Source organism: Narcine bancroftii, chromosome 9, assembly GCF_036971445.1.
Source record: "Narcine bancroftii isolate sNarBan1 chromosome 9, sNarBan1.hap1, whole genome shotgun sequence".
Taxonomy (NCBI): domain Eukaryota; kingdom Metazoa; phylum Chordata; class Chondrichthyes; order Torpediniformes; family Narcinidae; genus Narcine; species Narcine bancroftii.
Genome location: NC_091477.1, coordinates 73675334 through 73696498, shown reverse-complemented (window position 1 = coordinate 73696498; position 21165 = coordinate 73675334). Strand labels below are relative to the sequence as shown.

The following is a 21165-nucleotide window of genomic DNA, read 5'->3' as shown; positions in this document are numbered from 1 at the left end:
AAAAGTAAACTGTACACAGCGTAAACATGTAAACAAGCAAAAGAAGCATTAACAGGTAATGAACGTAAACCACTGACTACAATACAGAGCAATCAACTCATTATGGAATGGCAGAGTGAACTCAGCAGGGTGCATGGCCTACTTCCCACGGTATATCTTATGGCTTTATGGTCTTAATTCGTGGAACTTGGGTTAGATTAAGGGGTCAAATTTTTCCCGAGGTATTTTCTGCTTACCAAGCTGAACGTGGTTGCAGTCCAACTGCAAAATTGTTAAAATTTATTGTCAGAGTACATACATGGCATCACATACAAACTTGAGATCCTTTTTCCTGTGGGCCAGGCAGAACTTCTACTTATCGGTAACTGTAAACTGTACTCAGGAAGAAAGATGTGTCTACAAAAGAGAGAATTTATTAATTTTTAAATTAAATTAATCTTTTTTTTTAAATTAGATTTAGACATACAGCACAGTAACAGGCCAATTTGGCCCATAAGTCCGTGCCACCCAATCTACACCCAATTAACCTACACCCCCAGTACATTTCGAACAGTGGAAGGAAACCGGAGCCCTTGGGGAAAACCCACATACACATGGGAAGAACGTACAAACTCCTTACAGACAGCGTGGGATTTGAACCCCGGTCTTGATCGCTAGCACTGCAAAGGTGTTGCACTAGCCACTGTGCCAACCATGCCGCCCCATGTAAACAGTGAAAGAAATGTAAACAAACTAACTGCAGTCAGAAAAAATATCAGCCATAAATAATGTGAAAAGTAAGAGTCCTTAAATGAGGCTCTGAATCTGTTATTTAGGATGGTGGACGGTAGCAACTGTTCCTGAACCTGGAGGTATGAGTCTTGAGGCACTTATGCCTTTCCTAATGGCAGCAGCAAGAACAGAGCATGCCCAGAATAGGGTGGATCCTTAATCATTACTGCTGCTCTCCGACAGCTGCGTACCATGTAGATTTTCTCGATTTTGGGGAGCGTTTTTCCTGTGATGTACTGGGCTCTGTCTGCTCCCTTTTGCAGGGCTCTCTGCTCAGAGATATTGGTGCTTCCATACCAGGCAGTGATGCAGCCAGTCACCACACTTTTCACCACGCATCTGTAGAAGTTTGCCAAGGTTCCCAACATCACACTGAATCGCTGCAAGCTCCTGAGGAAGTAAATGCGATGACGTTCTTTCTTCACAGTGACATTCGTGTGTTGGGTCCAGGAAAAGTCCTCTGAGATGGTGACTCTCAGGAATTTAAATGTGCTCACCCTCTCCACCTCTGATCCCCCAATGATCACTAGAGTGTACACCTCCGTTTTTCACTTCCTAAAGTCCACAATCAGCTTCTTGGTTTTGGTGACAATAGTACAAGGTTGTTAGTACACAATTCAGCCAAGTTTTCTATTTCCCCTGACGTGCTGTCTCATCACCCCTTTTTATACAATCCACTTTCATGGTATCATTGGAAAATTTGTAAATGGTGTTGTTATTGTACCGAGCCTCATAGTCACGTGTGTAACGCGAGTAGAGCAGGCGGCTAAGTACATAACCCTGTGGTGCTCCAGAGAGGAGGAGATGTTCTTGCCAATCCACACTGATTGGGGTTGGCAGGTAAGGAAATCCAGGATCCAATTCGGACTTCCATTAGCAATATCCATTGGTTGTGCACTGGGGAAGCCTATCTGTGCCTCTGACAGACAACTAAGCAAGGTTTAAAGGGCCTCATATCATTAAATAGGGAGGTGGGATAAGTGTGAGTGGTACATTTTGGTCAGTTTGGCTGGAGGGTCCATTTCCGTGATGTGAACACTGGCTCGCAGTTCAGTGTTCTTGGTGTAATTCTCTGTTTCACCTCACGTGACTACCCACATTGATTTAAGGGCTCAGTGCCTTGATGAGATGCTTTTTTCTCGCCCACTTTAATGAAAGAACAGAGACTAAAAGGGATAATTTGGAGAAATGTTTGAAATTTCTTCCAACTCCTTCCCACAGAGGTGACAGCTTCGCACAGGTAGATTGCAGCATTTCATCCTTGTTGTGTCAGGACCCCTTTTAATGATCAATTATACAGTAAGCTCACACCTAATGCTTCTCAGAGGGCCACCACCTTGGCAGTTACGCAAGAAAGTGTGTAGATGCTGGGGCCGAATGCAACATGCCAACGTGGTGGAGAAACTCAGCGCCCATCCGAAGTAAAGGGTCACTAATGATTCAGGCCTGCGCTCTTTGTCAGGAACAAGATTTTTTTTTAAAACTAGCAGGTGTATAAATAAAAAGGTGGGGTGAGGAGAGAGGATGGATGGGGCAGGGAGAGGAGCTCAGGCCAACATGTAGGATATAAATAGAAGAGAAGAAAAAAGAAGTGAAGGGGGCAGAGGGATAAATAGGAGAGCTCTCTGATAGAAGGAAATGGAGGAAAGGAGGCAGAGGGGTAGGGAAAGAGAGAGAGAGACACACACGTACGAGGGAGGGAGTTAACAGAAATTAGAGATCGATGTTAATGCCATCTGGTTGATGACTCCCAAGACAGAATATAGGATGTTTTTCGCCTAATTTGTTGGTGGTTTTGGTTTAGCAGGACTTGAGGCCATGTACAGAAATGGGATTGAAATAGTTGGCCACTTGCTGTTGTAGTGGAACCATCTCCCAGACTGCCTAAATGTAGAGGAGGCCATATTGGGAGGACCAGATGGAGTAAACACCCACAACAGATTCATAGGTAAAGACCACAATGGCAGGGTTATTCTCCATTACTCTGTAAGGTATTCCATGAGGAAGAAACAGAGGGGGAGAAATTCCCTTAGTTTCTCCCCCTCTTTTTCTATCCCCCATTTCTCCCCTTCTGTTTCTACCCCCTCCATTTCTCCCCCTCTATTTCTACCCCCTCCATTTCTCTCTCTCTATTTCTACCCCTCTGTTGCAGCAAGTGGCCACTGTCAGTGGGAGGGCCAGACCAGGAGTTGAGAGCACATGTTGCAGCTCGACGTGACATTGGCAAGGTCCTGTTATACTATTAAGTGTATTCCTGGTCAGTAAAGGATATAATTAAATTTGAAGGATACAGAAGAAAGATTCATGAGGATGACACTGGGATTTAAGGTTTGAATAATAAGGTGAAGCTGAATAGGTTGGGATTTTTTTCCATGGAATGTCGGAGACTGAGGGATGATTTTTTGGAGGTTGATAAAATTATGAGGGGCATAGATAAGGCAAACAGTCTTTTTTTCGAAGAGTAGGAGAGTCTAAAGCAATATTTAAGGTGAGAGATGAAAGAATTGAAAGAGAACCGTAACCTTTTTCGCACAGAGGATGGTGAGTATGTGGAATGAGTGGTCAGAGGAAATGGTTGAGATGGTGACCCTTGTAATGTTTAAAACATGTTTAAAAAGTTTAGACAGGTACATGAATGGGAAAGAGATGTGGGCCTCATGCAAGCAAACAGAAGCTTAAGGGGCAACTAGGTTGGGCCTAGGGACCTATTTAGTACATTACTGCACAGAATAGGCTCTTTGGCCCATCCATTCCATACCAAACTATTATTCTGTCTCATCCCATGGACCTGCATCTGAATCATAGCCCTCCATACCCATCATCCATATACGTCTCCAAGTTCATAAAACCATGTTTCTATGCTGTATAACTGTATGGGACAGTCTTCTCTCTCTCTCTCTCTCTCTCTCTCTCTCTCTCTCACACACACACACACACACACACACACACACACACACACACACACACACAACACACACTACAGACAAACATAATAGAGTACTGCAGTTCTCTCCTAACCCTTTGATACCACTCAGATCAATTATCCATCCAGTCATTTTTCAAACTAACTGAATTCAATCAGGAATTGAACGCTGTCTTTTCAAATTTTAGTTTTAATTTAACTATATTTTTTTGCTTAGAAATTCAGCACGGTAACAGGTCCTATTGGTCCATCAGTCTATGTTCTTCATTTACACCCAAATTGATTTACAATCCCGGTACATTTTTTGAACAGTGGGAGGAAACCAGAGCCCTGAGGGAAAACCCACACAGACACAGGGAGAATGTGCAAACTCCTTCCACAGAGAAGGGTTCGAACCCCAGTCCCAATTGCCGGTGCTATAACAATATTGCACTAACCACTACACTAACTACGCCACCCTCTGTCCTATTGCACTGTCCATCCAAATTTCACACTTTGTAAAATGTGTAGCCCTCAGTATTCCACCAGAGAGCCAGATCAGGCAGCATCTTAATGGTCCTGAAGTCAACCTTGATTCTGTGACCCTGTGGAACAGCGCTGCAGAATTGATGTAGTCTCCATGGACTTCACTAAACTCTTTGACCAAATTCCATGTGGGAGATTGGTCCACAACTTTGGAGCCCATAGGATCCAGGACAAGTTGGCACACTGGATCCCAAAGCAGAAGCATTTGGATGAAGGGCCCATATTTCCATCATTTTATATTCTTTTTTTTTCATTTCAGATTTACAGCAAGTGCTGTCTTTGATCCTCATTTTAATCCAAATTTGAGTTGTTCATGGGTGATGATGAAAGGATGTTAGTTCTGAGTGGACATTTGTGCCGAATCCATGTGTGCAATCTTAAAACAACTGAATTTAACTTGGAACCTTGCCTGTTATTGCTTTGTTTGGTTCTTCTCATTATGCAGATAAACTTATATCGGCATCTCAGGAAAAAGTTTTGGCTTTTACCACGTTGATAGCCAGACGAGCAATTTTATTGAAATAGGATGATGATTCATTCCCTACTCATACACAGTGGTTACATGACGTAATATCCTATTTTAAGTTTAGAAAAAGTTAGATGTAATATTAAAGATAGAAAGTTTCAATTTATGAAGTTGTGGGGTCCATTCCTAGAATTTTTTTATAATTGGAAGTAACAATTATTGTATGTTCCGGTTGTTCATTGCCTGTTCTCCAGGGGTTGCCAGTCGTTCCACAATATTGATATTTTTTAATTAATTTAAAAGGTATCCTGATAGCCCACTGGTCTGGTAAACCAGAGGTCACGTGTTCGTTCCTCGTAGGGGCCTCATTGCTGTGAGGGACTCTGGACAAAGTGGTGTCTCTCTCTCTTCCTTGATTAGAGGGAGGGGGTAAATTAGATTTAATTTTAGGTTTTTTTTTCCTTTATTTTAAACGTTATTTAACCAATGGGTTTAACATGACTGCATGAATCATTTCTATTAAATGTTTTTGAGCTGTGATAAGCAATTATTGACGTAATTTTATCTACTTTTTTTCATGAGTGCTTACTTGTATACAAATGAATTACTATATAATTGTCAATTCTGTATTTTTGCTTATGTGTTAAACTCAATAAAAAATATTTTAAAAAGAAAGAAAACAACTGAAAGGGTTAAAATGTCTCATCTGGGTGAGAGATGGCAATCAATTTAAGGAGATTCACAGTTCTATGCAGTCAAACAAGGACACCTCCAGATGCAGGGGCCTAGTTCAATGCATAAGCGGGCTGGAGAAACTCAGCAGGACACACAGGATCCACAGGAAGTAAAGGGTAACCAATGTTTCAGGCCTGAGCCCTTTGTCAGGCATAAGCTGACAAATACCCCAGGACCAGAGCATTAGTTTTTAAAATTTAAAAAAGCAGCCCATGCCGCCTAAGTACGCCCATGTGACCAATTAACCAGCTAATCCCAGGCATCTTTGGAACATGGTCGGAATCCAGAGCATCCAGAAGAAACCCACACAGGTCATGGGGAAAATGTTCAAACTCCTTTCAGACAGTGGTGGATTAAACCAGGGTTGCTGGCGTTGTGATGGCCTTGCGCTAACCTCCGTGCTAACTGTTCCTCTCTACTAATGACAAAGGGCTCATTTATAAGGGATGCAGGTTTACAGGATACCATTCATCAACTCACAGCTGCAAGAAGAAGCTGTTTCCTGGCCAGGCAGTCCTGATTTGATGCTCCTGTACCACCTCCTTGACGGCAATGTGTGATGGATGGTAGGGATCCTCGATGATTCCTTGAGCCTTATTTAAGCAATGCTCCTGGTCAATGTCATCCAGAGAGGAAAGGGAGTCCCCAATGATCTTTTCTGTCATTTTGATAATCCCCTGTATTGACCTCCAGTCCAATGCTTTATAGCTACTATCCGCATAATGATGCAACCAGACAGGACACTCTCAATTGGTGCTCCCATAAAATGGTGTCAAGATGGAGGTTGGTAGCCTTGCCCTCCTCAACCTCCTTTGAAAGTGTTGTGCCTTCCTGATTAAGGAGGAAATGTTATGGGTCCAGGATAGGTCATCCCATATGTGACACATCAAGGAACTGTGCTCTCCATTCTCACAGGACAAACATTTCTGTCACTCTGGTTGCCTATCTTCTCTCAATGACTGGAATATTTCACCTTCAAGGGTGATAGAGGCTGACGAATTGGATATATTTAAGGTGAGGATGGATAAATATTTGAAGAATTAGGTATTGAGGGTTATAAGGAACTGGCGCAGATGTGGAAGTGATACCTGGGGAAGAGCAGCAGTGCTCATGCTGAATGGTGGGTCTGGCTTGAGAGACTGAATGACCTTCTCCTGCCCCTATTCTTGTCTTCCTGCATTGCAATGAGAAAGCCTTAACCTCTGTTTGAACCGAGACAGGACACACTCAGCGACAAGTAGGACAAGCTAATGGTGGATTGTCTTTGTCTGTACAGGGCGGAAAGATTCCCGTGCGATGGACTGCCCCAGAGGCAATTGCCTACCGCAAGTTCACCTCAGCCAGCGATGTGTGGAGCTACGGAATTGTCATGTGGGAGGTGATGTCATTTGGAGAGAGACCTTACTGGGACATGTCGAATCAAGATGTAAGTGCATCCTTGTTATACAATGCAGCCCCAAAATATATCAGAAAGTGCTTTAGAATAAAGGTGAGCACAGACCTGGTCTGCTCAATGTCAGAGCAAAGGCTGATGGGTCCAGTGCCATTCGCTTGACTTTTATTATCCTCACTTGGAGTATTGCATTCAATTCTGGTCACCTCATTACATGCTTTGGAGAGGGTGCAGTGGAGATTTACCAGGATGTTGCCTGGATTGGAGAACATGTCTTATGAAGCAAAGTTGATAGAGCTAAGGCCTTTCTCTTTGGAGCAATGAAGGATAACCTTAATAGAGGTATATACATCATGAGAGGCCTAGATAGGGTGGACTGCCAGCACCTTCTTCATAGGGCAACAATAGAAGATATCAGAGGGCATCTGTTAAAGGAGAATGGAGGAAAGTTTGGAGATGTCGGAGATGCTTTTTACACAGAGGGTGGTGGGTGCCTGGAATGCACTGCCAGTGTTGTGGTGGGGGATAGTACAATAGGAACATTCTAAAGACTCTTAGATAGGCACATGGATATTAGAAAAATTGGGGGAGGGGGTATGAGGCAGTGAAGGATGAGTAGGTTTACATGGGTCAGCACATGTCATGGGCTGAAGGGCCTGCACTATGCTGTAATGGTCTTTTCTGTGTTCTATCAGTTCCACATTGTCCCTTGATGCTGCAACAATCTGCATTGCCAACTGAGCTGAGGGGTGCTGGCCATTCACAGAAGCATTGGAGAAAAAAGCCGTTCAAACTTTATTTTCACAAATTTTCTGCTCTGCTGGCAGCATAAAAATGTTGAGATGGAATTTATTACGCGAATTCCGTCCTGTAATTTTACCACCATGTCCCCTGCACGGTTTTTACGGAGTGGCTGCAGCAGGACCAGAAATGGGCCTAATGAGTACGACGTTCCCTCTCCGACAAACTCCGCAACACAGGAAAGCTGTGCAAAAGTGCTCCTGTGTAGACGACCACAACGGACCACAAGTATGCTAGTTTTTTTCCAAATAATTCATCTGTTGTTATTCCGTTTCTCCAGATTACGTCATGTGAAACTATAAGCCTGTGGGAATGGTGCATTTGATTTCATTGGACTTATTACCATAAGCAGATGCTCGAGTATTTTTTTCAACTCTTCTAATTGGTATGCTTTGTTATTTTGGAGAGTGTATGAGATAACTGGGATTTACATCATTTCTTTGTCTTGTTCACAATGGCGGTGCTGATATGCATAATGACAAACTGATTGATAGCTAATGGACTTTGATTAGTGCTTTGCAGTTTCCTACATGAGCTTCCCAGTTTCAAGCAGGTGTTGCAGACAGCGACCCCGAGAAGTCTCAGCCTGTAGATTAGTGCTGCGTCTCTGACAGATGCTGATACCCAACAGGTCAGCTTGGGCTTTCTGCTCTGCAGCCTCCGATATATTTAAGAAAGATGGATTAGAGAAGCCTTGAATGGTGAGAGAATTGGAATGGCAGCAATAGGCATGGGAATCATTCAGTGCTTGCATTCAGAATATAAAAACGTCCCTTTTGAGCGTAGATGAAGGTAAAAACAATGCTGGCAAAACTAAGCAGGTCAAACTGTGTACTTTATATAGCAAAGATATAAAGTTCGGACTCATTGCAGGGCCCAAGCCCAAAATGTTGGTTTTGTATCTTTATCTTTGCTAAACAAGGATACTGATTGACTTGCTGAGTTTCTCCAGCGTTGTGCTTTTACTTCAGTCACCATGTCTGCAGATTTTTGTGGTTTACTCCTTTAAACCAGAGGGTGTTGAATCAGTGGAATTCATCTGGATGCTTGTGATTGGGCAGATAGGTTCTTGATTAGGAAGGGAATCAAGGGCGATGGGGAGAAAGGAGGAGAATGGGGGTGAAAAGATAGTAAATCAGCTATGATGAAATGATGGGGCTGATTTGATGGGCTGAATGGCCCCAATTCTGCCCCACTAGTCTTAAGCTTCAGGTACAAGACAAGTTAATGTGATTTAGGGAATGGAATTTTTGAAAAGTGTTGGAAAATTTGAGATTATTTTGCCCTTCAAGATTCCTTCATTGTCAGCCGCTGCCTGCCGTAAAGGCACACAAAGAGGTGTCACTGGCCTGGCGTGCCGACCAATAAGAGAAATAGAAGCAAAAGTGATCCCCTGCTCTCCTGCAACTTCTGCAGCCTCCTGGCCGTTCCAGCAGTGGCCCCAAGCACCCGATTCCCAACCCCTGATTCGATCAGAAAGCCATCAACAGGCAAGGTCTCTCAGGAGCCCTGCTCACTATTGACACCCTCACGCATCCCGATCTCTGGTTCCCATGAGCCAGTGTGAGTCCTTCGGCCACTGAATTAAACCGATTGTAATCTTACCTCTGCATCTATCACCTCCTCACTTGCTAGAATCAAACCACAGCTATCTTAAAAATACACTGGAATACCGCTTCCACCAGCCTTTGAAGAAGAGAGTAATCAATACACGCAATTCTCCCGAGAGAAAAATAAATGGCTTTGTCGCTAATGCTCCTCATTTTTAAACGGTGACTTCACATTCTAGATCCTCCCACAAGAGGAAGCATCTTCACCAACTCCACCCTATCAGACCACTCATGATTGTATACTTCAGTTGTGAAGAATATTGGGCACTGCCTGAGCAAACCAAAAAATTGCAGGAGGAACTCTAGGTCAGGCAGCATCCATGGGGTGGGATCTTTCACTGAGACAAATTAAGAGCAGACGGCTCACCAATTCCTCTGACAAAGGTAAAATACTCCAGTACGTTCACCGATCTTGCTTGATCCACAACTTCATATTCTTCTCATATTCTTTCATGCCTTTGATAACAAAAAATCAATCAATTTGAATTCAATGAGTAGCCTAGCAACAATTCCATTTACAAAAGAAAGTTCTGAAATATCAACCACTCCCTCCATTTATAAATATTGATGAAGTCCACAGCTCAAAGGTCTATCCTTCTATCCTTTATTCTTTAGACCATATCTTTGATACTCTACTTTCCAAACAAGTGTTTTTTTTTTCTCTCCCAAGCCTTTCGATTCCCTTATTCTCTTTAAAGCCAAATCAACTTCCTCTGGAAGAGAAGCCAAGAGGAAGGGGATAACTGAATTCAGTGGGATTATTTTTCCATTCATTTAGCTCTTGGCTGTTTTGAGGTTGAGCAGGCTGGGGCTTCATTCCTCGGAGTGCAGGAGGATGAGAGGTGATCTCATCGGGGTGTACAAATTCATGAGAGGAGTAGGTCAGGTGAACGCAACTTTCCCCCATTGATGTAATAAGGACGGTGTTCCTCTTGTCCAGATCCACCAGATTCTGCACCCAACACACTATTCTCTACCATCATCAGGCTTAATTTCCCCTCCCCTCTCTGATTCCCATAGGGATAACTCCTTCGTAAACTAATGTCTTTCCACCACGTAGTACCTATTCCACTGACTGGAAGAAATGCACCCCTCCCTCACCACTATTCGGGACCCCAAACAGTCCTTCCAGGTGAAGCATCGCTTCACATGAATCTGTAGCGGTCATTCATTGCATCTGGGTATTTTAGGAAGAGATTGATAGATTCTTGATTAGCCGGGGAATCAAAGTTTATGGGGAGAAGGCCGGGCAGTGGGACTGAGTGGGAAAATGGATCAGCTTGTGATTGAATGGAGGGCCAGACTCGATGGGCTGAATGGCCTATTTCTGCTCCTATGTCTTAGGGTTCTGACCCACAGCATTGACTGGACATTTCCATCCACGGTCGCTGCCTGACCTGCTGAGCTCCTCCAGGTTCTCATTGTTTGCTCAAGATTCCACCATCTGCAGCCTCTCGCCACAATGTGCATTGCCTTGTGGATGATACTATTTATTGTGTCTCAGCTATGCAATCATTGGACCAGGTTTCCAAGGGACATTCACTCTGGGAGCTGTCTTCCTGACTTTCAAGAGAGATTGGTGCCCTAAACCATCTCACATGTCCCGAGTCAATGGTAATTATGATCTCCCACTCCTGTATTTCATTGCACACAAGAGCTGAATCGTTTCAGATATCACGCATATCCTGGCAGTCAGTTGGTGCTAAATGTTCCTCAACAGCTCTGTCTAACGCACGACAGAATGTCTCTGGCTGACAAAAAGAAAGTACAAGCACTTATTTTCAGCTGGAAAGAATTTTTTGACATTCGATCAACCAGTGACTGTTAATGCAGTTCAAATGTTAAATTCACAGAACTGCTGGTCATAAGGGGAACGAGATCAAACGTACATAAAACCTTCGAATAAAATCACCATCTGAACTATAAATCACCAACAATTCTGCCAAGAAATAATCTATTTAAAAATAATTATTCCAAGCTTCATTTTTTCACCATTTATTTTTGTTCCAACACTTGGTATTGATGACAGTCTCTGGGGAACTGTGAGAAGGAATTATTGAGTCTGACAGCCTAAGAGGTCAGATGCTTTGACTGAATATGGAAATCAGCTCCACTCTTCCATCACACCAAGAGGTTTCATCCCTCAAACAAGTGCTTCTTTTTCATGAACTTGAAGGAACCCAAGGACATTAAAAATGTTTAAGGTCAATAATTAACTCCTTATCAGTTTGCCAGTTTTCGAAATGCAACTCTGTGCAACCTGTCATTGGGGTTTACTTTCGCCTGCTGAATTTTTTAAAATTTAGGCATACAGGCCATTTTGGCCCATAGGTCTGTGCCACCCAATTAACCTACACCCTCGGTACGTTTTGAACATTGGGAGTAAACCAGAGCCCCCGCATAAAACCCACACAGACACAGGGAGAACGTACAAACTCCTTACAGAAAGCGCGGGTCCCAATCGTTGGCATTGTAAAGGTGTTGTGCTAATCGCTATGCCAACTGAGCTATCCTTGCATTTGTTATTTTTGCAAAAAACAGGAATGAAAAGCCACGTCGCGGAATCTTATACGTGAAGGTGACCTGCTCTTAATCTTCTGCATCTGTGTCCTTTCTAAGCCCCATTATTGACTTGAGAGCCAACCGTGAGAAACTGGAGGGACTTAATTCAGTCAGCGTTTTGGGTCGGGGCCCTATATCAAGGCAAAATTAGGAAGGGTGATAGCAAGAGGGAAAGAAAATAGGAGGGTGAGTGCGAAGAAGAAGTGTTTGTCTTATGAAGCAAGATTGATGGAGTGGTGAAGAGGTGATGTAATAGAGGTGTGGGACTTAGATAGAATGGACACCTAGGGTTGACAACAGTACATACCAGAGGAAGTTTGTTGAAAGTGAGTGTAGGAAAGTTCAGGGGAAAAGACAGAGCTAAGTTTTTTTTTGCGTAGAGAGTGGTGGGTGCCTGGAATGCATTGTTGGAGGTGAAGTTGGAGACTGGTACAGTAGGGACATTCTAAAGGCCCTCAGATAGGTACATGAGTGTAAGAAAAAGAGGGGTACGGGTGCGAGATAGGGAAGGATTGGATCATTGTGGAGTAGGTTTACATAGGTCAGCACAACATTGTGGGCTGAAGGGTCTGGTCTGTAGTGTAATAGAGAAATTATCTGCAGATGCAATGATTGTAGTGCTATGCACAAAAGTGCTGGAGAAACATCAGGCAACGCAACATCTATAGGAAGTCAAGTGTACACAGTTACTTGGACTACATGGCTATTACTTTCTCTCAATTCCTCTGACTCCGTCGCATCTGCTCCCAGCCTCAGTCCTCCATTCTAGAATATCCAAGATGTCCTCCTCCTTCAAAACACGTGGCTCCCCCTCCACTGCCATCAGCTCAACCCTTACCCCCACCTCCTCAGTTTTCCGCACATCTGCACTGGCTCCCTCTGCCCTGAGATGCACAAGGACAGAAATCCCCTTGTCCTGACCTACCACTCCACCTGCCTATGCATCCAACATATTATCCTCTGCAATTTCTCCCACCTACAATATGATCCCACCACCAGACATCTCTTCCCTTCTTCCCCCCCCCCTCCATCTTCCACAGGGACCCCTCCCACCAGGCCTCCCTTGTCCATTTATCCCCACTAATCGCCCCCTCAGTACCTACCCCTCTGGTGGCAGGAAATGCTACATCTGGTGCAGCACCTCCTCCCTCACTACCATTTGGGGCCCCAAAGAGTCCTTCCAAGTAAAGCACTTGTGAATCTGCGGGGGTCATCTAGTGCAATCGATGGTCCTGCTGTGGCTTCCCCCACGTCAGAGAGACTAGACACAGACTGAGAGATCATTTCATTGAGCACCTTCACTCTGTCTGCTGAAATAACAGGGACCTGCCAGTGGCCAACCATTTTAATTTCACATACCATTCCCATATTAACATGTCTATCCATGGCCTCATGCACTGCCAAATCATGGCCTCCCACTAATGGGAGGAACAGCACCTAATATTCCGTCTGGGCACTCTCCAACCATCGACCTCCAGTTTTCATTAAAAGCCCTCCATCTCTCTCCCTATCCCTCTGTCTGCCCCCCTCTGCTACCCCTTCCCTCTCCCTCATCAACGTAGCTTTTTTTTCCTACCCTCCCATCTATATCCAGCTATAACCTCTTATCTGTTGGCACTCCTCTCCCCCTTCCTTCCTCTCCTCTCCTCCCCTCCCCCACACCTTTTAATTCAGGCACCGGCCTGCTTTTTGTTCATACCTTGCCGAAGGGCTCAGGCCTGAAACGTTCCTCTTAGCGCTGCATGACCTGCTGAGTTCCTCCAATATGCTTGCATGCTGCACTGCGCTGTAATGTGCGATGGGAGGCGTGGTTGGTGTGGTTGTTAGTGCAACGCCTTTACAACACCAGCGATCGAGACCAGGGTTCGAATCCCACACTGCCTGGAAGGAGTTTGTGCATCCTTCCCGTGTCTGCGTGTGTTTCCCCCAGGGGATCTGGTGATAGGGAACTAGATGGGACAGGTTGAGAGGCAGGTAGAGGGAGAGACATCTGGGAGGGAAAAGGTTAGAAAGAACAGGTAAACGTAAAGAAGAGATGGAAACAGTGGAACCAGACAGGGGTGTGAACTCTACATTGAATTGAGTTAAAGCTAGGGTATCAGAGAGGTCTTATCAGATAACATAATTAATATATAAACAAAATAAGCAGTGCTCAGACAGATAATCAAGTACTTTTCCAAAGAGTTAAGTTTAACGAAGTCCTGAGGGGAAAGGTTCAGAGAAGGAATTCTGAAGCTTTGGATGTGCGCAGCCGAAAGTAAGGCTGGCATTAATAGGGCAGTGAGATTGGAGCTCATGGAAATCCAGCAGTTGGAGGGGCAGATTGCTGGAGGATGTTACAGAAATAGATCAAACTCATGATGAGATTGATTGTAAAGGTTTAGATTTCAGAATGATGGCAGTCAATGTAGGTCAGGATCAGTGTGGGCTAGGATGTGGATTTTGCTTGGGCTGACCTGGATTGAACAGTAAAGTGCTGGGGAGAAGGCATGGACGAAGTGCTCACCAGCAGCTGAGCTGTGGTGGGCCAGTAGCAGTAAGGGGCAGTCTTGGGACGGACAAGATGTAGACCCTTTGCTCAATCCCAAATTATGATGTTATTTCCGATTGGAACTCACTGCTCCATTAACTCCTTCGGTCCTCCCTCCTGGAGCCAGTTTTTTTCCCCATTGCATCCTGATAGTTTCTCATCTTCCTTTCCTATTTAAGATCTTCAGCGATGAGGCCGCTCATTTGGGACGCAACAGCTGGCCCATCTGAGAATTTATTCCGAGGAGTTTTCTCATCAGTTAATCGCCTGTCATCTGCTCATTGAACAAAGCACTGCCACAGGGATTTTGATCAACCTTTTTTGCTGTGGTGTCATTCAACCCTCTCTTCGGCCACTTATTTTGGCCTCGACCCTCACAATGGATGGCCGTTGTTTCGATGATTTCGGAGATCCTGTCTACAGTTTTCGAATCGAGGGCCCTTCATCCCACCAAGACCACGTTGACCAACACACACCCGTGGATGGCATGGTTAATGTCATGGTTAGCACAACAGTATTGCACACCAGTGACCCTGGGAGGGGGGAGTTGGGTGTGGGGGTGAGAAGGAGCTTTATGTCCAATATTTCATCCAGCTGTTCAGTGCTACCTCTTTTACCAATAAAGTTTATTTGGCACAAAAGGCCCAGCACAGTGAGAAGGCTCCTTCTGCGAGCAGACCCCAGGTTATCTCCAGCATTCAAAGAGCCCTGTAAAGGGCACAATTGGCAGAGGGTAGGATTACAATGAAAAGGAAGATCAATTAGTCACAAGCAAGGCCAGATGGAAAGTGTTAGTGCAGGGAGAGCAGAGTAGAATGTTTGAATGTTATTTAATTTTTCATTTTGGGAATACGGCACGGTAACAAGCCCTTCTGGCCCACGATCTTGCGTCTCCCAAATACATCGACGTGACCAATGAACCTACTAACCCTGCTCATCTTTGGAAGGTGGTAGGAAACTGGAACGCCCGGAGGAATACCACGCAGTCATGGGGAGAACATGCAAACCCCTCACAGGCAGCAGCAGATTCGAACCTTGGACGCTGGCACTGTGATAGGGTTATGCTAAGCCGTGCTGCCCATGTAAGAAGAACGGGTCTTGCAGTACCTCACAGGATTTCGCTGGCTCCATCTGGGTTACAGCTGAGGACGCTGACGGCTTGTCATTGTTGTTTGAACCTTGTTCTGTAATCAGCTCTGTCTGTATGTATTTTCAGGTCATCAATGCCATTGAGCAGGACTATCGCCTGCCGCCACCCATGGACTGCCCAGCTGCCTTGCACCAGCTAATGCTGGACTGTTGGCAGAAGGACCGCAATTCCAGGCCCAAGTTTGCCCAGAATGTCAACACCTTAGACAAAATGATCCGGAACCCAGCCAGCCTCAAGACCATGGCCACCATCACCGCAGTGTAGGTCTCGCGTGGACTGACCATGTTGTCAATTTCTCCATTTGAGTGTGCTTGCGGTAGTGATCAGATCCTGCTCTTTCTGACCAGATGCAGTTTTCAGCCAAAGACTTCTGTTCCTGGGTGGGTGGGGGTGGGAGGAACAGGAGAGGAAGAATTATTTTGGTCCCCTTCCCGAGATGTTCCATGTGTACATTGTAAGTTTATTTACAGCACCCTAGGAGGCCCTTCCAGCCCTTGCCGCCCAATTAACTTGTTGACCCCGTACCGCCTTTGAAGGGTGGGACCGAAACGGAGCACCCGGGGCAAACCCACGCAGGTCACAGGGAGAAAGTACAAACTCCTTAGAGATAGCGGCAGATTCGAACCCGGGTAGCTGGCGCTGTCATAGCGTTGCGCTAACTGGTACACTAACCACTCAGATCTAATCTGGTGCCTTTAGAGGTAGCAAGTATGAGATCTTTCTCCAGGGTGTTTGCAATGTAGAAGTGGCATTGAAACAAAGGGTCCAATTTTCTTCCAAATTTATGCAGGCTATTCCAAATTTATGCAGGCTATTCTACATTATTGTGTGAAAAGAAATTGCCACAAAAGTTATCCCTGATCAGTATGATGCTGAATGGTTGCATCAACTGTATGATCTAATTGTCACAAACTCATTCGACTGAAGTCATTGGAATAAATTTTGGATTTAAGGTGAATCATATTGGCCTGTCTGTCTCGCACGTCTGATACAACTGACTAGCGTGAAATATTTTTCAGTGTTTCTACTGTACACCATGACCAGATCCCACGAGGGAGGAATTAGTGCAGTTATGAATGAGTCTTTCTCCACAAACCTCACAGTGCCTGATTTAGTTTAGCATCCAGTTTGACCTACCTCTGAGTCAGAGGTAACAGCACAGCGCCAACAGTCAGGACCAGGGTTCGAATTCCATGTTGTTTGTAAGGAGTCTGTATGTTCTCCCCGTGTCTGCGTGGGTTTTCCCTGGGGGTTCTAGTTTCCGCCCACTCTTCAAAAAGTGCTGGGAGTTGTAGGTCAATTGGGTGTAATTGGACGGAATGGGCTCGTGGGCCAAAAGGGCCTGTATGTATGTCTAAATTTAAAGCCTTTCTTCAAAGGCTTGGGTCCATGATACTTGGTGCTACATTTCTAGAGAGGAATATCGCCCTAATTCGAAGTGATCATGGAAAGTCTCCCTAGTGTCCCAATCAATATTTATTCCTCAACTAGAATCACAAAATAAATAATTATTTCAATATTAATTTCTATCTGTCAGTTGTGGGCATTTGGTGTGTATAGACAGGCTGCCAAGATCTTGGATGGCAGTGACTTCAGGATGTTTAAGTAGCTGTGAGGTGATCGGAGATGTTCTGGAGGTACGAAAGATGCTGTCTAGTTGCAAGTCCTTGCTAAGTCGATTTTTGTGCTTAAAACTCCAATAAGAATGACACTGTCTCACATATTTAAATTCCAAGTAATGTGCGGGGATGAAGCAGAGTCCAATCCAGTCTGACGACTGGTCTGGATGCCGAATCGACTTCCTCACGAGCACAGTTACCACAACCCACCCTGTCCGCCCAACTCCCTCGCTACCCCACCCTCTCATGCTCCTGTACCCTCTCTTCCTTAACCCTTCTATGTAGCCACCTGTAGGCCAAGTTGCTGAGAATCTTTGGTTTTAGTTTTAGAGTTACAGTGCAGTAACAGACCCTTCTGTCCCATAAGCCTATGTTGGCCAAATGCACCCATGTGACCATTTCACCAAGCGACCCCGTGTGTATTTGGAAACTGGAGCACATGGAGGAAACCCACACAGATCACAGGGACAACATACAACCACCTTGCAAACAACACCGGGTTTGAACCCAGGTCACTGGCACTGTAATTCTGGCTATCCATCCCATAAGATGATGATGGCTCCTTTCAGTCAGTTTGTGGGGTTTGATATGAGGATACCCCACTCTTCAAAAAGGAATAGTGTGTGCGTGAATGGATTTAGGTGAGTCGTGGGCTACACAGGTCCAGACCCACCTTCTGGATATCGCCCCCTGGATCCAGTGGCATGGTGGGGAACGTTCTGTGGCAGTGAATGGCCAGACCAATGCAAGGGATGCCCTTTCTGCACTTCATGGCACGTGTTTGCCAGTTGGCTGTTGAGCCTTCAAGAGGGTTCTTCCGCCCTTTGGCAGGTCTAGCTTTTCATCCTGCAAGGGTGTCTACCCACCCTCCGCGCCAGGCAAGCCTGGTGCGGGAGCTGGTTTAGTCCCCGATCAAGCGACTGGTAGTACTGGGTTACATAGTACCAGTAGCACTCAGGATGAGTGACCTGACACACGGCACTGCAATAGTGTTGTGTTAACCACAGCATTAACTGTGCTTGCTGCCCTGGCACTGTATAAGACATACTGCTCAGTATAACAGCAATTGGAAGCAAGGCAAAGAGAATCATAATGAAGGAGAAAATGCCTGAAAAGAGTGCTAAAATATGTCTTCCTCTGGAAACACAATGTTCTGAGAGATCAGTCTTTAGCAAACCAGTCAAAAGGTCAAGTATAAATCTCTTCTCAATTCTCAAACCTGTATATTCTGCCATATACTTTTCCCCACCCTTTGTAACATCTTCCTCCAGTCCAGGAACTGGTATCAATCATTCCAATATCTCTCCAAGCTGCTTGAATAAGGTGACAAAGCCTTTTTTTTAACTTTCTTGTCAGCCTATCAAAACAATTGAAGCAGTTAAAGGCAATAAATAGGTAAACCACAGGGAAGATCGGGCAAGTTAATTTCTCAGACAGTAGGTATTTATAACCGTCATAGACTTCCCCACTCCAACCCCCCACCCTCAGATACTTCTGTCCCACAAAGGTCGATTAAAAATGGCCAGGGGTCATTTTGTCCTCTCAGGAAAGCTGAAAGAACAAATTCTTTCCAGGGCCCCAAAGTGTGTTCCATTTCAGAGCAATCTCCTTTTCTAAACAAAACCCCCATTCATTCATCTGAACCCATAATCTAATAACAGTAACAAAAACCAGGGCAGCTCAGAACTGGAAACAAGTGATGTTGAGACTTTTCAACTTGTGTCTACAGACTGTCTGACTTCCATAAATCACAAGAACAGTTGACATGTGCTTCCAGGTTCCTCTTTTGAATAGCTCCTGAGCCTAAGGCCTGATTGCTTCAAATGACCTTGGAAAATGGCTGTGGAAACAGTGTGGCCCGACTGTCCCTTCTGAAGGAGAAGGCATTCCAGTAGAAATGAAGTTTTATTTCTGCAGAACTTCTTGTGTCTTCAAGATGTCCCAAGTGTTCTCCTGCCAATTAATTCTTTTGGAAATGTGGTCATCGTGATTTTTACAGACAAAACAATCGACTTGCTGGCAATCCCCCAGCAGTCATGCAATATCTTTATAATGACCGTTTTAGTTAAGAGAAAATGTTACCATAATTAGTGCTCTGCAACCAGCTAATGGGTAAAACGGGCCCTTGTTTAACAATCAGAGGCAAGAGGCAGCCGCCTTAATAGTGCAGGTCTGAATTGGGTACTGCTCGAGTCTCCAAAGGTTCTTTTGAATCAGTGGCTTTCTGCAGCAAAGCCTAGAGTTTGAAGTCAGCTTGAGAGTATGCGTGAAAGGACATCATGGATTGATGGAGAGAGTTGCTGAGCAAACAAGCCCTTTTGCCCACCAAATCTCTATGTCCATCAAGCATGCATATTTACACAAGTTCTAGAACGAGGGGAGGTAGCCTCAGGATTTAGCAGAGTAGATTTAATGCATAGATGGGGAGAAACTGCATCTCCCAGAGAGTAATGAGTCTGTAGAATTCTCTGCCCCTGGAAGCAGTAGAAGCTGCCTCACCAAATGTATTTAAGACAGATAGATTTTTGAATAATAGGGAAATTGAGGGTAATGGGGAAAAGTTTAGACTGCCCAAATGGCCAACTCCTGCTCCTAATTCAATTGTTCTAAGGCATTTTATGGTCTCCTCATTGACTACCCCAGACTCTATCACTCTCCTCTCAGAGGGTGGCAACCCAAGCTTTTCCTACGGTGTAACTGACAGACATTTGAGGTAATAATTTTGACCAGCATAATAATTTTGCTCAATGTTTTTTTCTAATGGTTCCAGGCCTTCACAGCCCCTGCTGGATCGTAGCATTCCTGACTTCACTGCTTTTACCTCAGTCGAAGATTGGCTCAGTGCAATCAAGATGAGTCAGTACCAAGAGAACTTCCTCAACTCCGGATTCACCTCACTCCAGTTAAGCACACAGATGACTTCAGAGTGAGTACCGCAGAGACATCTCCTTATGGGAAAAGTTCACATCCACATATCACTACCTTTGAGTTCAAACCTGCCCGAGACCATGCTAGTCAAACCACCAATCTCATTCTGGTAAGCCCCACAACTGCCGCCCACCACCACCACCACCCCACCCCCCCCCCCCCCCCCATCCCAGGTCAGAATCAGAATTTATTGTCAAGAAATATGGTGTTTTGTGGCAGCGTCATAGTTCAAAAGTTCATATTATAACCATCTTATAACATTACTATAAATAAAATTAATTGTGCTTGAAAAGTAAAGCAGTGTCTTTGGTTCAGTGATTATTCAGGATTTTGATGGCAGCAGAGAAGAAGCTGTCCTTGTGCCGCTGAGTGCTCGTCTTTAGGCTCCTGCACTGATAGTAGCAGGGTGAAGAGGGCATGTCCTGTGTGGTCGGGGTCTTTGAGGATAGAGGCTAATTTTTTAAGACACCACCTCATGATATCCTCAATGGAGTGAAATCTGGTGTCTGTGATGTCGTAGGCCGAGTTAACCACCCTCTGGAGTTTATTCTTGTCCTGAGAGTTGACACCTCCATACCAGGCAGTGATGCAACTGGCTAGAATTCTCTCCACGATACACCTGTAGAAGTTTACGAGAGTCTTCGATGATGTACCAAATCTCCTCAGACACCTCACAAAGTGTAGCCGCTGGCAAGCCTTCTTTGTGACTGCATCAACGTGGAGGCTCCAGGACGGATCCTCGGAGATGTTGACACCCAGGAATTTGAAGTTCTTGAACCTCTCCACTACTGAGCCCTTGATGAGGACTGTTCCCCTGACTTTCTTCTAAAGTCCACGATCATCTCCTTGGTTTTGCTAACGTTGAGCGCAAGTTTGTTGTCATTACACCATTCAGTGAGCTGATCTATCTACACTTCCTCATTGCTGTTTGTGATTCTGCCAACAACTGTGATAACATTTGCAAACTTGTAGATAGCTTTGACATTGTGCCAGGCCACACAGTCATGGGCATTTAATGAGTAGAGCAGTGAGCTAATCAGCGAAGAGGAGACGTCGTTTCCAATTCATATTGACTGTGGTTTTCTGATCAGAAAGTTAAGGATCCAGTTGCAGAATGGAGAACAGAGGCCTGAATTTGTTGTTTCTTAACCA

The 21165-nt window shown here is 44.8% G+C and overlaps 1 protein-coding gene across 10 annotated transcripts in view; it reads left to right on the top strand.

Annotated features, from left to right (window-relative positions):
* The window catches only part of LOC138742284 (ephrin type-B receptor 1), a 507783-nt gene that overhangs the window by 471042 nt on the left and 15576 nt on the right, over positions 1–21165 (top strand). For all 10 annotated transcript variants that reach the window (XM_069896471.1, XM_069896465.1, XM_069896467.1 and 7 more), the window contains 3 exons: positions 6697–6846; positions 15533–15726; positions 19856–20011. In XM_069896471.1, the coding sequence (XP_069752572.1) occupies positions 6697–6846; positions 15533–15726; positions 19856–20011 (500 nt within the window). The remainder of the gene's footprint in view (positions 1–6696; positions 6847–15532; positions 15727–19855; positions 20012–21165) is intronic.